General features: G+C 54.8%; 1 protein-coding gene across 1 annotated transcript; it reads right to left on the reverse strand.

Moving 5' to 3' along the window:
* Positions 1-779: 779 nt before the first annotated feature.
* LOC306956145 (signaling lymphocytic activation molecule-like) lies at positions 780-14,953 on the reverse strand (the record flags this gene model as incomplete). Its single annotated transcript, XM_079547559.1, is given in 13 exon segments — positions 780-859; positions 944-982; positions 1,261-1,362; positions 1,488-1,680; positions 11,754-11,855; positions 12,184-12,260; positions 12,768-12,872; positions 13,780-14,061; positions 14,271-14,349; positions 14,353-14,384; positions 14,387-14,534; positions 14,537-14,595; positions 14,893-14,953. Coding segments are annotated over 13 exon segments (1,359 nt in total).
* Positions 14,954-15,176: the final 223 nt, after the last annotated feature.

A 15,176-nucleotide genomic window follows, 5' to 3' on the forward strand; every position in this document is an offset into this window, starting at 1 on the left:
CCTTTTCTCTGTGTGTAAGTCCTTAGCTGCCCCCACTCCTCCTGTGTGCTGGGCCACGTGGGAGTAAACGACAGCTTGATGCACAGGGTGCAGAAAATCCACCCAGGGTTTCTGGGGCAAAAGGCTGCTTTATTGGTTCCACTGTGACCTATCCTTGGGTGCAGTAAATGTACACGTGTCCCACACAGGTCCTCATTTTGCAGGGAGGTGGCCGTGCATTGCAGCATCCTTCAGCTGGACCAAGGTGGTGTGTGATGCTCACATCCTCTAGCATCCATCTGTCTTCTGCCCAGGTGTGTTGGCACAGTTTGTCCCTCTGGAGTGGCCTCGTGCTCCTTCAGGGTGTCCAAAAGCTTCTGGTTCCCCTGCTTCACCTTCAGTCATCAACAGGAACCCCAGAGCAGAGGGAACTGCCTACAGTGGTGGGCTGCTGAGAAGCAAAAGGAGGTGCTGAGCGGGACACAAGCCCTAGAACACTTTGAGAGCATCTGAAACCCCCCGTGCACAATGCTTTGGGTGCACCCAAGGTTGTGCCCCGAAGCTCTGGGCTGATGGCATCAGGGATGGGGTGAAATACCTGGGAAGGCTGTTCTGAGGGGGGGTCTGGCTGGCAGGGGGTGGTCTTGCTCTGCTCCTGGGGCAGAGGGTTGTCTGATCTCTTCTGCAAGAGAGGGACAACAGCACAAAGTGCTGAGCATCCTCATCCCTGCGCACCGCAGAGGGGAAGCTGAGGCACAGAATGCAGCTTATCCAAAGCAAGTACTGGGGAGGGGGGGGGATCAGGAAGAGCAGTTGGGGAGCAGCCCCACCTGGGTAGGAGGAGCAATCAAAGCTGTGTCGTTTTCTGGGGCGGCTTCATCTGCAATGCAATGAGTGGAGGTGAATCCATGCAGTAGGAGTGAATAAAGGATGGTCCAGCAAGAAAGCAGCTGAAAAATCTCACCTGAAAAGTCACTCATGGAGGTGGTTGGCTCTTGTGACCCTGTGGGAGAGGGCAGACACATGTTACAACAAGGAGGCTGAAAAAGAACTGAAAAACCAGGCAGCTCCTTCTGAGATGAGCTGGGAAAGTTTGGGGTTTGCTTGGCTCTGTGTTGAGACCGAGGCTGGTCCAGGGTGGCCCAAAAGGTGCCAAACTGAGCCGTGCAAGGGGAGGCGATGCTTTGCAGCGTTTCTGTGATGCTCTTGGGTGCTCTGAGGTTGCCAACACCCTTTCCTGTGGAGGCTGGGTGGTGCTGGTACCCCAGCACAGCAACTCACCGTCGCCTTTGGTCCTGCGGTAGGTGAAGAAGAGCACGAGCAGAGCAAAGACCACAAAAATGATGGGGGACCAATACCTGATGGGGAAGCCCGATTCATTTCCTATGGGAAGAGACAAGAGCTGAAAGCTCCTTGCCTAAAACAGAGCACCAGTGTCTCTGGGGCCTGCAGGACCCTCCAGGGCAGTGGTGCACCCCCGAGCCATGTCTCTTCTTCATGAGACTCACGGGTTTGGTTCCCTGGGGCATCTGCTTGCAGTGGCACAGTGATGGTGGTGAGGTTCCCAGCATCAGAGGGGCTGGGGAAGCCCACTGGTCTGGCTGTCAGCCCACTCACATCCCTGGTGGCTGTGGTGGGAGCTCCCGTAGCCTCTGAGATATCGCTGTGCTGGGTGATGTTGTTGTCCCCCTGATCTTCTCCCTTGAGGGTGAGTGCTAAGAACAAAGTTCATTAATTCACATTAGGGCTGAATAGCCTCAGCAACACCAACACTGTGCTTTCAAATGTCAGGAGCTCACGGGTAAGAGCTATTCAAATCTCCCAACTGCTCGCTAACGAAGAAGGCACTAATGAGAGCAGCACTGCAGTGGGGGTTGTGCATAGTGGGGAAATGACACCAGGGGATTTTTGGAGCCACCAGCATTGTGCTGGCAGGGAAAGTGTGAAGGTGGTTGTACCGCAAGGCTTTACACCTCTGGCAGGGGTGTGCAGGATGTTTCCCAGCAGGCTGAGCATGCCCAGTGACACATTGCAGCAGTGGGGACATTGTGGCCATGCGCTCACGGTGACGCAGCCACTGGAGGCAGGAAAGCTGTTAGTGGGCCTGGCTGCACTCTGGTGTGCAATAGGGCCAGGACAGCACGGGAGCATGCAGAAAGCCCCAGAGATGTGCAAAGGGCTGAGGACAGCGATCAAAGCAAAGACTGAGCTCGCAGTTTGGCTTCCTGGAGCCTGGCTTTGCAGCGTCGCTCTGCATGCCGGGCGTCACACCTGCTGCCTTCACACCACACCACCCACTCTTCTCCCACTTCCTCCTCTTCCTCTTCCCACCTCACCCTGGGTTTTGGAGCAGCCCCCGACCCCCAGTCTCACTCACCAACACCCACACAGAGCACAGCAAGGCAGAGTCCCCTGAGCCCCGCTCCTTTCGCCTCCATCCTTTCCTGAGAGCCCCTCCCCTGTGGCCCCGCAGTGCCTTCCTTCCCCTTTTTTGCCCCGCCAACGGCTTTCTGTGAGCATGAAGGGGTGATTCATGGCCTAAAATTATCCCCAGGGGCATTTCTGGAGCTGTGATGGGGCAATGGAGAGAGGGCGATGGAGGTGGCGATGCCTCGGTGCCACTACATTGTGCACAGCCCCATCCGGCAGCAGAGGGCTGGGACAGATTTGGTGCCACACAGATGAACCCTTTGGATAAACACATGATCCACAGAGCATTAAATCTGTTTTTAATTGATGGGTACGAATCCAAGAAACAGAAAAATGAACCGTGTATGACCATGCTGTGAAAATGCAGAAAACGCACCGTGGGTTTGTCAATAAGATGCTTTTCATCAAAAAAAAAAAAGAAGCAGAAAGAAATGGAGCTCAGATGTGTCTTGCATTTCTATTCTGGCAGTTCCTAGAGGGCTCTCCTGTGCCAGGCACTTCAAAGGATCTCCGGTTCCATCCCTGAATTATTCAGTATCCGTGCAGACAAGACAAAGAGCGGGGGAAGCAGCACGTGGGAAGATGTGTCCGTCTGGAAATGGATGTCGAGGGGCACTGGGACAATGCAAAGCAACACATTCCCCCCTTGCAGCCCAGCCATTGCTCAGGAGCAGCCCCAGCTGTGCTCCCCATGCAGGATCTAAAGGCTGGGGGCTGCTCAGGGGGGGTTCAGAGCTGCTTGCAACAAAGCTCCTGTGCTTCACATACCAGTATATAAAAGGAGTTGTGCAGAATGGCACCAGGCCACATTCCCTGTCACGTTTTCCGCTGAGATTGAACCCCCCTCCCTCCCACTGCAGCCTTGCACCATCTCCTGCAGGACCACGCATAGCTGAACTGCAGCACAGAGCAATGCTGGGTGTAGCAATGGGGGCTGTGAGGTCGCTGCAAGCGGTGCTGTGGAAACTCAGCGCACGGCAGAGGTGCGCGTTCTCACACTTGGTTTTCCACCACATTTTGCAAAGTGTTATTTTTACTTTCTTTGCTCAGTAACCGAAGCAGTAAAGTATTCAGCAAGTTAAAAAGCAAAAAAAAAATTCAAAAAAAAAATGTGGCTGAAGAGTCTCACTGAACCCTCCCGTCCCTCTGCACAGCCTCTGCTGAGGCTTCTCACTGCAGGAGCATCCCAGGAGCAACGTCTCTGCAGGGCAGAGCTGGGTGTGCAGCCACAGCTTTGGTCCATGTCCCCTGGTGTGGCCACAGAACACAGATACAGGATCCCAAATCTCACCCAGATGGCAACACAGCATCAGATCTCTTGTCCCAGATGAGCACTGTGTCCGTGATGGGGACGGCTCCCCAGCGGCAGGGAGCGGATCCATGCTCTCAGCAGGCATTGTGGGCACTGCAGGGCTGTGCCATGGGATGCAGCTCAACAACCATCAGGTAAAGGCTTTTCTCTTGCTCCCAGCACCCCAGCGTGCTGCTGCTCATCTTCTAATCATCTGTCTACAATTGCAAACAGACAAAGCTTTGCTTTGGCTCCTGGGAGCTGTGCCATCCCATGCCTCTCTGCATCAAGGCACTGTGATGCTGCCATGGGATGAGCTGCTCCATCCAACTGTGGCCCAGACACGGGGTCTCAGGGTTTCAGCACCCAGAGATGCCCACGAGCATCAACCCACCCTGGGCTATGTTTTGAACGGTGGCACAAATGGTTTTGAAGGTCTCCACCCCTGAGGCTGGCGACTTCTTTGGGTCACCTTTCCGTGCCTGAGGGAAATTCCATGCGTGCATCTGTGGAAAATGTTATTTAAATGTTTTCAGGGCACAGAATGGGCACAGCACCATGACTCTAGGCCCCCTGAGCTCAGTGGGAAGGAACAAATCCCAGGTGGATGTGCTGGTCCCTGGTGGCACAGGGGAAGCGCAGGCAGGTGGCTAAGGCTGTCCCCCATTGAGTTTCCAGGAGGAAGCAGCAATTGAAGTTGGGGCTGTCCTTCCTCTGTGTCCCCACCACACATCCCCTGTGCTGTCCCCATCCCAGGGCTGTGCAGAACCATCCTGCCATGCACAAAAAGGACAGGGATGGACTCACCTGCTGAACAGCACCCACCTCAGCATACACCGTCATGTGCTCTGCTGCAGCCCCTGCAAAGACACACAGTTAGGGGGGCAGCCCCAGTGCTGGCAGCAGCATCACTGCTGCACCACTGGGATTCTCCTTGCCGAGGGCTGCAGGGATCCCATGCAAAACCACAACCATGCACCTGCAGCCAAAGGCAGCTAAAGCAACTTGCCATGACAATCAGCTTTTTATTTTCGTGCAGGATCCACGGTTGCTTTCATGCCTTTTCTTCTCCATTTTAAGTACCATTTCAGAAAGCATGGGTGTCAGCACATCAAACAGAGAAGGAGAGTGGGTTTACATCCTGTATTTGGGGTTTGGGGTCAGATTTTCAGTTTCTATCATCTGAAACAGCCACATGGATTTCTGTTTGTGCAGCGTTTTGCTGTTTGCCACGAAGGGCTGGGCCCCAAACAATAGCCAGGAGAAACCCTTGCTCCAGGTGCTGGATGTGCCTGCACAATCCACTCATGCAGGAGCTCCCCTGTTTACATCAGCTCTATTTCAGCTCATGGAAAGAACAAAACATGCACATTACAGAGGTCCACGAGATCCTTTCTCGGAATCAGCACGCAGCTGTGGCAGTGATGTGCGTGGCACATCCACCACTGAACGGCCCTGGATGCCAGGGAGGTGGAAACAACACTTGGTCCCGTAGGATTGAACAGCACCCAGTTCAGTGCTGGATGTGGACCCTGAGCCTCAGCATCTGGTGGAACTGATGCAAAGGTTTCTGCAAAGCCCCCAAAAGCAAGGAATCCAGGCAGCATGAGTTTTGGGCAGCTGTTGCAGGCAGGGGATGCTCAGCTTGGGCAGGTGCTGCAGGGGCTCATTTCTCTTTCTGGATGGGGCACAGCCATCTTGCTGCTCGACTTCTCTGCACCCTGCCTGGATCCCTCCTGTCCCCAGAGTCCTTCAAGCTTTGGAGATTTCCTCATGGCTCTGGTATTTGTGCCTCCTCATGGGGAGGGCACAAAGGTCACCAAAAAAGGACCATAGGCAACTTTCCCTGTCACTGTGCATGCAGGGTGAAGGCATTGGTAACACTGGGGGCTTGCAAGCCCAAGCACGGCTAGGAACCAACACTGGGATCACAAGGACAAAAGGGGTGAAAGCATCTGGAGCTCTGGGAACAACTACACTCCCAAGGTGTGGTGATGGATGGTTTTCCTCCAGATCTCAAGAATAAACAAGGAAGGAGGCTGAGGGAGACAGGAATCCTACCTGCTCTTGGAGCTGCAGGAACCAGATAGGTCATGGCTGCTCCTGCCTGGGGAGAAGTGACACGGGGCTCCTGTTAGCAGCAGCCCACACGCTGCCAGGCAGGGAGCTGTGGACCTGCACCTTACCTTTTCATTTAACAGTGGTAATGATGATAGCCAAGAGTAAGAGCAGTCCAACCATCAATCCTGCTATGACGACTGTGTGGCTGTTGGGAAGAGAAGGAGGTCCTGGTAATGACAAAGGGATATGCCAGGCACATCCCAAAGCACCTCTGCTCAACATCAGAGCAGGGATGCTTCAAACCCTGCTAAACCCTTCCTACCTTGCACCACTGCTCCCCCCAGCTCTGCCTCCCTGCTGCACACCCCCGTTCCACTCTGGGACAGTTGTGGGGCAACCCAGACCTCCCCTCTTGATTTTCCAGTGGCAAAAAGAGTGAATGATGCTGAAGCTGCTCAGAAAGCCTGGATATCCCCCAGCAGCTGTAGGAAGAGGTAAACTGCTCTGGCCTCAGATTCCCCAGTCTCCAGCATGGATTTGGGGCAGCATGGCAATGGCAGTGGTGCCTTGGGGACCCTGTGACATTTGGGGACCAGATGCAGACAGATGGCAGCTCACCAGAGCAGGGATGCAGGCTGTGCTTTCTGGTGGGGTGGGGGAGAGAGCAGGGAAGAGAGGAGAGAAATGAATGCTTCGATAAAGCCCCTGACTGGGGACCTTTTGCAGGATGTGTCCTGTCCCCAGCACATCCCCAGCACATCCCCAGCATCCCCCACGTGTGCATCCTTTGAGAGCTCTCACCTGCACAAAGGGCAGAGGGAAAGACAGTGGCGTTGCAGCTGCTGACGGGGTTCTGTGCTGTGCAGGTGCTTCAGATCTGCAGGGTTCTTCTGCCTCTCCATCACCACCACCACTCAGATCCCTGTCTGTCTGGCTGATCGTTGTAGCTCCAAAAGAAGGAACTGCCCCCTGGGGGGGTCCACAGTGCATTGCAGTTCCACCCGGTGCAGCTCGCCATCAGCTCCAGCAGCTCACCTGTGAAAAGTGAAGGGGCTGTCAGCAAATTCCCCCACCCCACTTCCAGCCTGGGGCCAGAAGTAAAAAACACTCACGGTAAACATGCAGGGTGAAGTTCACTTTGACCTCGTTGTTTTTTGTTAAGTAGGTGCCACTCCTCCTCAGCTGCTAAATGGTGAGCTGCTGTTGTTGGGAAAGGCCACGCAGAACACGAAGGATTTGTCAGAAAACACGAGTTTAGGAGATGCCCCCAATCTGATGACCAATATGGGTTCATCACGGAAGCTCCAGGTCAAGTATTCTCCTATCAGGTTCTGAAGGTGGAATGTGACAGACTTGCCCTCTGCCCCGGCTACGTCCATCCCATTGCTGAGTAGAAAAACCCAGCTGAGACCAGAGGAAGGGTGCAGGGCTCCAGGGTGCTGCTTGTGGAGCCCTCCACCCTAGGGGATGGATCTTTGTTCCCTGAGCCCCTTCTTGCTGTTTGTATTTTCACATCCCCTAAGCACGTGGCTGCACCAGGAACATGCAAGGGGTGAAGCAAAAGCGCAAGGAGGAATTGGGATCAGCTTGGAGAAGTCGAGCAGGTCGAGCAGCTCTTCATGGCAAGATGAGATGGCCAAGTTCACCTAAAGGAGCCTGTGGAAAGCAGGTGGCCTCTTCCTTGAATTTGACACTTCCTTCTTCTGAGGAGGGAGAAGACACTGTCCTGTTATCTTTCCTACTTCCATTTTAAATCCCCTCTGCCTTGCTTGAACCTGGAGTGGAGCTTCTTTCCCCCCTACAGCTTGGGAAGAATGGATCTTGGTACCGGGAGGTGTTCTCTCTCCAATGCTCATTTTTGAAGCCAAGCAAAGACAGTTTTGCCCACACCCCTTCCCTTGTGAAGGCTCCAAGGACAAGCTGCCCTGGCCATGGGGAAGTGTTGGTGGGGGAGATAAGGATGGAAGGGATGGAAGTGCTGCTGCATGATGCATGTCCTTCAGTTCCCTGTCCAGGCTGATAACAAGGGCATGGAGTCACCACCAGCATCACAGCTGCACCCTGTTGCCCCTGAAAGTGTCACAGCCAGCTGCAGACCCTACATGAAGCATTGGTTTCTGATTACAAAGAGCATCTCCGTCCTGCAGGGGAGCAAACCCCATCATAAGCCAGCACCTGGCCAAAGCCAGGACCCCAGCAGGACTCAAGGACCTCTCCTGGCTCTCCAATGCTGATTGGGAATTCATGCGATTTTCCCTTCTGCACTTCCCTCAGGTTTACTTACTGTGCCCAGGACATAACGAGACACACAGATCTTCCCAGTGTTCGTGGCAGCTTGGAAATCAGCCAGAAAGCTGTGCTTCATTTTCAGAACCAGACCTAAGTACCCCATAATGAAAACGTGAGAGTTGGAGGTACTGAAAATTCTGAAGCAGCTCATGGGTGGCAACAGGGCAAAGACCCCGAGCTCAACACAGGAGGGCTGCAGAAGGATGCAGAGAGCAGCAGCGTGGTGGTAAGGCTGGAGCTGGGAGCTGGCACTTATCATTATCTGCGGTGGTATCAGGACAAGATCTGGGATCTGCCCAACTGCTTTGGGACAGCACAGCAAAGCCCTAATAATGAGTTAAAAAACAACATCTGTCCTCACAGAAGGCACTGCACTGTGTGCTGATGGCTCTGCATGAGACAGAGCTGCCAGAACTCTGTTCTCCTGGGTGTTCCCAAACCAACCCTGGCTTCAGGATCCCACCCTCCCTCCCATCCACGAGGGAAGCACACATCTCAGCCCTGCTTGCTTACTGGAGGTGAAAGGTGAGCAACAGGCATCAAAACATGTCCAGCTGACCTCACAGCATAGCTGGGTGTGCTCTGCTCATATAAGAACCACTGCTTGCAATGACAAAACGAAGTGAGAGTATGATAGAATCATCAGAAACAGAACTCTCACATCAGCCCAGCTCCAACACATCCCCACTGTGCTGGGAAAACTCAAAGGATGGTGACACCCCCCTGGACCAATGCATCACCACTCCTTTGGAGAAGGAATTGTTCCTAAAGTCCATTCTGATGCCACCCTCTGCATCCAACCCCATTTGGGCTTACCCCAAATGCCATCCCTAAGGAAGGCATGTATGATAATGGAATTCTTCCGAGCCCAGCAAGCTTGCAGGAGATGCGTGATGGAACTTAGAATCATAGAATCATAGAATCATAGAATCACCAAGGTTGGAAAAGACCTAAGAGATCATCCAGTCCAACCGTTCACCTATTCCTAATAGCTCCCACTAAACCATGGCCCTCAGCACAACATCCAGCCTTTCCTTGAACACTCCCAGGCTCGGTGACTCCACCACCTCCCTTGGCAGTCCATTGCAGTGCCTGACCACCCTTTCTGAAAAGTAATACTTCCTAATGTCCAGCCTGAATCTCCCCTGCCGTAGCTTGAAGCCATTCCCTCTGGTCCTATCACTAATGACACGAGAGAAGAGGCCGACCCCCAGCTCACTACAACCTCCCTTCAGGAAGTTATAGAGAGCAATGAGGTCTCCCCTGAGCCTCCTCTTCTCCAGGCTGAACATTCCCAGCTCCTTCAGCCTCTCCTCATATGGCCTGTGTTCCAGACCCCTCACCAGCTTTGTTGCCCTCCTTTGAACACGTTCCAGGGCCTCAATATCTTTCTTGCAGTGAGGGGCCCAAAACTGGACACAGTACTCGAGGTGCGGCCTCACGAGTGCTGAATATAGGGGAACTTCCCACAGTGTGTGCACTTTTTGGTAGGCTGGGAAAGAACGGAGCAGTCAATGGGGAGCGGTGTATTTCGGGGCCAGATCTGGGTGAAGCCCGGCTCCCAGCTGCTCTCTGCCCTGCTGAGAACACCTGTGCGCACCGATGGATGGAGGTGCGCATGGTCCCCCTGGTGGCTGCCATCTCCATGTAGGGACGGCAGCCACCGCTGCTCCACGCTGGCGCAGCTTGAGGCCATCACCTGTCATCTCATCGCTGTTTTCTGGGTGAAGAGACCAACCCCCATCCACGCTACATCCTCCTTTTAGAGAATGGGAGTCATAAGGTCTCCCCTGGGCCTCCTTTTCGGTGATAGGGTGCTTGGGGGCTTTCTGCATTAACCACACCTCGCAGGCATTTCACTGCCCACCTGCAGGTCGTTCTGCTTAAGCTCAATTCTGTTTCTCAGGGGGTTTCCAGGTGTTCCTGGTGATCTTAGGCCCTGATCCAGAAGGTTCAAAAGCTTTCGAAGCAGAACCCCCAGGCTGCAGTGCCAGCTGCTCTGCTTCTGGCTTTGCTCAGGCTGGTCCCTGTAGCCCAGAGAAGAGAGCATTGCAGCTTAACCCACGGATTTCCTTTCCCCCCATCACTTCAACTTGATGTTCCCATTGCAAAGAGGGTTGAGATGCAAGAAAATCCCGTAGGGCACACGGAATGAAAACCAAAGGTGAGAAGCCTCCAGGCAGAGCGTGGCAGCAGTGACGCAAGGCATGATCGTGTGTGTGAGCAGTGTCACACCCAGCAGCATGCTGGTGCTCATGGACCTCCATCACTGGGGTATGCAGTGTAAGGGAGATGAGAGCCAAGCTGTCCACTTGCACAAACTGCTCTGTGAGCACATCTGGCAGTGGTCCTTACAGCAGCAGCACAGCTCTGCAGACTTCCCAGGGTAAAGGGATGGAGAGGGAGGACTCACGTGGTGCTGGGGGCATGGATGGCTGTGCCAGGCTGGACAGCAGAGAGTCAGCTGAAACACAGCAGCCACTTCCAAAGTTTGACTTATTTTGGGAAGTGGTCTGACGCTGGCATCATATCAAAATTGGAGAGAAGTGTGCAAGGCCAGATATGGATGTCTGGCTTCGAACTTGTGATGATTCCTCTGCTGGAGTGAAGGAACAGGCTCAGCTGTTGCTCTCCTCCCCAGTGCTGAGCCATGGGAGGGTGAGCAGGAGCAGCGGATGTGATCAGCTTCTCCTGTGGGGTAATGCAGGCACTTCTTCAGCACAGGGTACATGCAAGTTATCATTGCTCAAGACAGAAATAGTTACCAAGCCTTTAAGGGAAGCTCCTTCTTTGTCCCATGCTGGTGGAGGACAAGGCGAAGAAGGAGTTATGAGGATGTGCTCATGGGGAAGCAGCATCTTTGCAGACCTCCCAAGAAAGCAGCTCAGCTGATTTTTGCTGAAGTAATGGGAAGAAGAAGCTTGAGATGTGTAGAAATGCAGTTCTTTCCCCCCAGAGCCTTACCCAGCTGCAACCCTTGCGTGCTCTTTCACAAGCCTTCCTGAAATATTTCCCCATAGCTTTATGTTCTCTAGCAGGTGAGATCGGCCGTGCTGCCTGAGCCCAGCAGCGACACAGTTGGAAAGAGCCGGCAGCCCTGAACCGCCCCTTGTCCTGGTGCTGTACATGGTGGGCACACGGAGCTGCCCATACCCCTAAACTCAGCCGGACACCTGGCCCAGGGGATGGAGAAGCGATGCGGCGCTTCCCACGGCCACAGGAGAGTTGGGAGAGCCGCGGGGGCTCCTCGCTGTGACACCTCGAAACCTCCCACGGGGCACCTTCTGATTCGTTGGTTTTCTTTTTCTTCTGTAGTTCGGCGCTCCACGTTGTCCCCTATGGGCTCCCCCTGGCGAGTTCGTCCCTCCGAGCGCTGCTGTTGTCTCGTCCTGTCCCGGCGCCGCTCTCTGTGCTTTCTTTCCTTCCTTCGGCCATTCACGTTGCTCCAGCGATCATCAGCGCGATGCTTTGGGGCCGGGAGCAGCGTGTCCCATTTCCGCAGGGATGGGCAAAATCCCCTGCAGGGATGCGGGGTTTGGATGCAGGGTGCAGTGGCGGAGCCGGGTCCTGCCCCGCGGGGAGCCTCAGCTGATGGGCAGCATCACGGCACAGGCTCCGTGTTGGGGCTCTGCAAGGCAAAGTGAGGGTGAGCGAGGTGCTCAGATCGGGGTGCTCAGATCCACCTCAACCCCTTTCCACTTACCTGAGAGCTGTGGGGAGCCAGGGATGTGCCAGTGGCTGCAGCATAAGTGGTGGTGCAGGTGGGGTGATCAGTGCCCACAGAGCTGCAGGGGGACTTCGGCTTCTGTACAGGGAGCAGAAAGTGAGCAATAGCAGCCAGCTTGCTGATCTCCCCTTCCTCCAGCACTACAAGGCCTCCTGATAGAGTTATCCCCAGAGCCACCTTGGGATGCTGAGGGCTGTGGAGATTGCAGCACCCAGAACAATCCCAGAGTAAAGCAGCCCTGCTGGAGGTGACACTTGGGGAGCGCACAGCAACCCCACTTCTGAGTGGGTATGACTTCACTGTCCCCTGCTGCAAGGCTGCATTGGCACCCTGTGCTCCAACCTCACCGCCCATAGAGCTGCAAGGACACAGCTCTGGGGCATTGCACCCTGCAGGGCTCACTCACCTCCACCTGCTGCACCTCAGAGTAGATGATGTGCACTGTGCTGTCCTCAGCCAGAGGCAACTGCTCCCTTGGTTGCCCTGCACTAGGAACACAGCAAAGTCACCACGGGGATGGGGGGAGCAGCAGGACCCCCGCTGACCCCATACTCCTCCCCCTGTGAGGTTCCCAGTGGTTTCCCACGTTGCATCCAACCCTGACGCAGCTGTTTAGCTACGGGCTCATTGGCTTGGTGAATTTGTCACTGTTCAGGGTGTTCACCCTCACCAGGGCGTTCTGCAGAGATGTTGCTCTCTTGAGCTTGGGCTGAGATCACACGTTTCTCCTTGAAGCTGTGTGATATCATCACAGAAGTGCAGCATCCGCACAAAGCCCTTCAGGTCACATACTAGGCAAAGCAGGTATCTATGTCTTTTTTTTTTCCTTCTTTTTTTTAAAGCTGCTTTCCTTCCTGTCTGTTACCCGATGCTTAAAAAGAAGCAGGACCCACTCAGCCTTCCACCCATGGGAGCAGGGTAACCCAACACAAGCCTCGGGGAGCTGTGAGCTGCTCCTGTCACCCCCAAACCTTCACGCCCTGCACTCACTCATGTTTGCAGCCACATAGGCCACGACGAAGGCCCCGAGCACGATGAGGATCACTATGGGCAGCACCACCCCCAGCAGCAGCAGCATCCTTGTCTTCCAGCTGCCTGTGGCTCAGAGAGATCGAGGGTCAGCATCCAGCAGAGAGAGCTCATCGTTAACCCCACCCCTCCCTGTACCTTTTTGCCTATTTATGGGGCTGAGGATTTCAGAGAACGATAACAAGGAGCAGGAAACGCTTTTTTTTTTTGCCTTTTTTTTTTTTTTTTGCTTTTTTGAGCTGAACTCTCTATAGTCAGCTTCAAAACACAACGGCCAGCATAAAAATGTCGCTGAGGGGCGGATGAGGCTCTGACACTTCTCTGGAGGCTTTGTGGGGAGCCCAGGGGCAGAGCTCTGCACCTCCAAGTCCTCCTGAAGGGACAGAGGCTGCCACACACGTAAGTGTTACAGGGGCGTCCCTGCGTGTGTAAGGTTTGGAGGGACCCAGTGCTGGGAAATGCGCCTTGCAACACCTCGTGTCAGCATCTTCCCCTCTTTAGTGAGACCTAGAGATGATGTGGGGACCTTTGCTGGGCACAAGGCATTGAGAGAGCCCCACGTGGGTGGGGGACAAAGAGGTGGTGTCACCGCTGTGTCCCCAGGGTGAGGGGCAGCCACTGCATCACACAGCCACAGCAAAAGTCCCCACGTCACAAGGGAGGGCAAGAAAAACCCAATGACAGAGAGCATGATTTTGGCCTCAAGAGCCTCATGGGGGAAGTTGAGGTTCTCATCATCCCCAGCTCTCCTGGTGTGCAAATCTCATGCGTTTCAAATGGGCCTGGTGCAGCGGGGCGCAGCAAGCACAGCTCGGCGCTTATGGGAACGGCCATGCAGCCCACAGAGGTGCTGTGGCTTCTTTTCCTGCCAAAGGTTCCTTCGAGGTGAAGAAAGCAGTGTGAAAAAATTCCCCACGGGGCTGAAGGTGGGGGAGAGAGTGGAACCAGGGCTGCTGCATCCCCGGGGGCTCACCTCGCTCCTTGGATCTGCAGATGGAGGAGTGGAGGGCGGTGGTGCGGCGGCTGACAGGGTTGCTGGCAGTGCAGGCACGAGGCAGGGTGCTGTTGGTGGGGTCGGAGGAGAGCAGCAGGAGGCTGCCGTTGTGGGTGCAGAGCGACGAGGTGCTGGCCTCAGAGCTGGCCCAGCTGCAGGACACGTTGTCCCCTTGTGCTGCTGTGCAGTTGAGAGTGACCGTGTTGCTGTCATTGGCCAGCATCCAGTCGAGGATGTGGAAGCTGGGATCAGACACGGGTTCTGGATGGAGAGAAGGGATAAAGGCTGAGAAATCCTATCGAGCCCTCCTGCCATCACCTGGAGGTGCTGCTCCAGTCCCAATCCTGCCAGAGGCTCTGGAAATGAGGCTGAGGTCTGCCTTCACTAGAAGGTTCTGGAAAAGGGTCTTGGGCTCACCGCCACCTCTCAGCCCAACGCTCCCACCATCCCATCAATGCAATGTGTCTCACCATACGCCACCAGTCGGATCTGCTGGTTTTTCTCCCCCGCTTCCGTGGTGACAGAGTATTCACAGAGCTGCTGGTCAAGTCATTGGGTGCTGAGGATCTCCAGTGAGAAGTTGGGTGGAAGAGAATCTGTCCCAGCTTGTTGGTGGTGTAGTTACCTTTGTAGTATGTGCACAAGTATTCCTTGCTGAGTGGGTTTTCCACGCTCCTCTTCCATGTGACTGTTCCAAAGTGCTGGGTGAGATTCTGGAAGTAAGGGGGGGATCCCCCAGGACTTTTGGCTTCACCAGGGTGCCAAGCACTGTCTCCATCGTCCCACAGCCTAAGCCTGGAAGGAGAGCAGAGATGTGTGGGAAGAGCCTGGAGGAGCTGTGACCCCTCTGGTTACAGAGCTGCATGAGCAAGGGACAGTGCTGGGATTGCCCTGGTAATCTCATGTCAACCCCTGTGCAATGATCTGCTCGTCTCTCTACTGAGGTGCCTCGTCGTGTTTTCAGCCTGAGCTCTGGGTTGGGCACCACATCCTGCCCCAGTGAAGTGGCCCCACACTCCCAGCAACCCCTGCATGCCCCGAGGGTGTCTGAGCACCACCAGTGGCAGTGGTACCTGGTGCACAGCAAAGCACTTTGGTCACCAATCAGCCCTGGGTTGCTCGTGGGTTGCCTCTGGTTGTGACCATGATTCATAGTTGCCTGCAGCCCCCGTGAGCCGTGGGCTTGTTTTCGTAGGAAACAGTGTGGGGATGACACCAGCTCAGCACTGCTCACCAACAGAGCGTGGAAAGGAACTGTGCCACATCACCCTCATGTCTCCTGCCCTCTTCTTTCCAATGGAGCAAGGGCTCATCCCAGAAGGGAAGAACACAGAGCAGGATAATCTTGGCACAGATAATATCCCTATCTGCTTTTA

This window comes from Tetrao urogallus (assembly GCF_951394365.1).
Source record: "Tetrao urogallus genome assembly, chromosome: 28".
In the NCBI taxonomy this organism is placed as follows: domain Eukaryota; kingdom Metazoa; phylum Chordata; class Aves; order Galliformes; family Phasianidae; genus Tetrao; species Tetrao urogallus.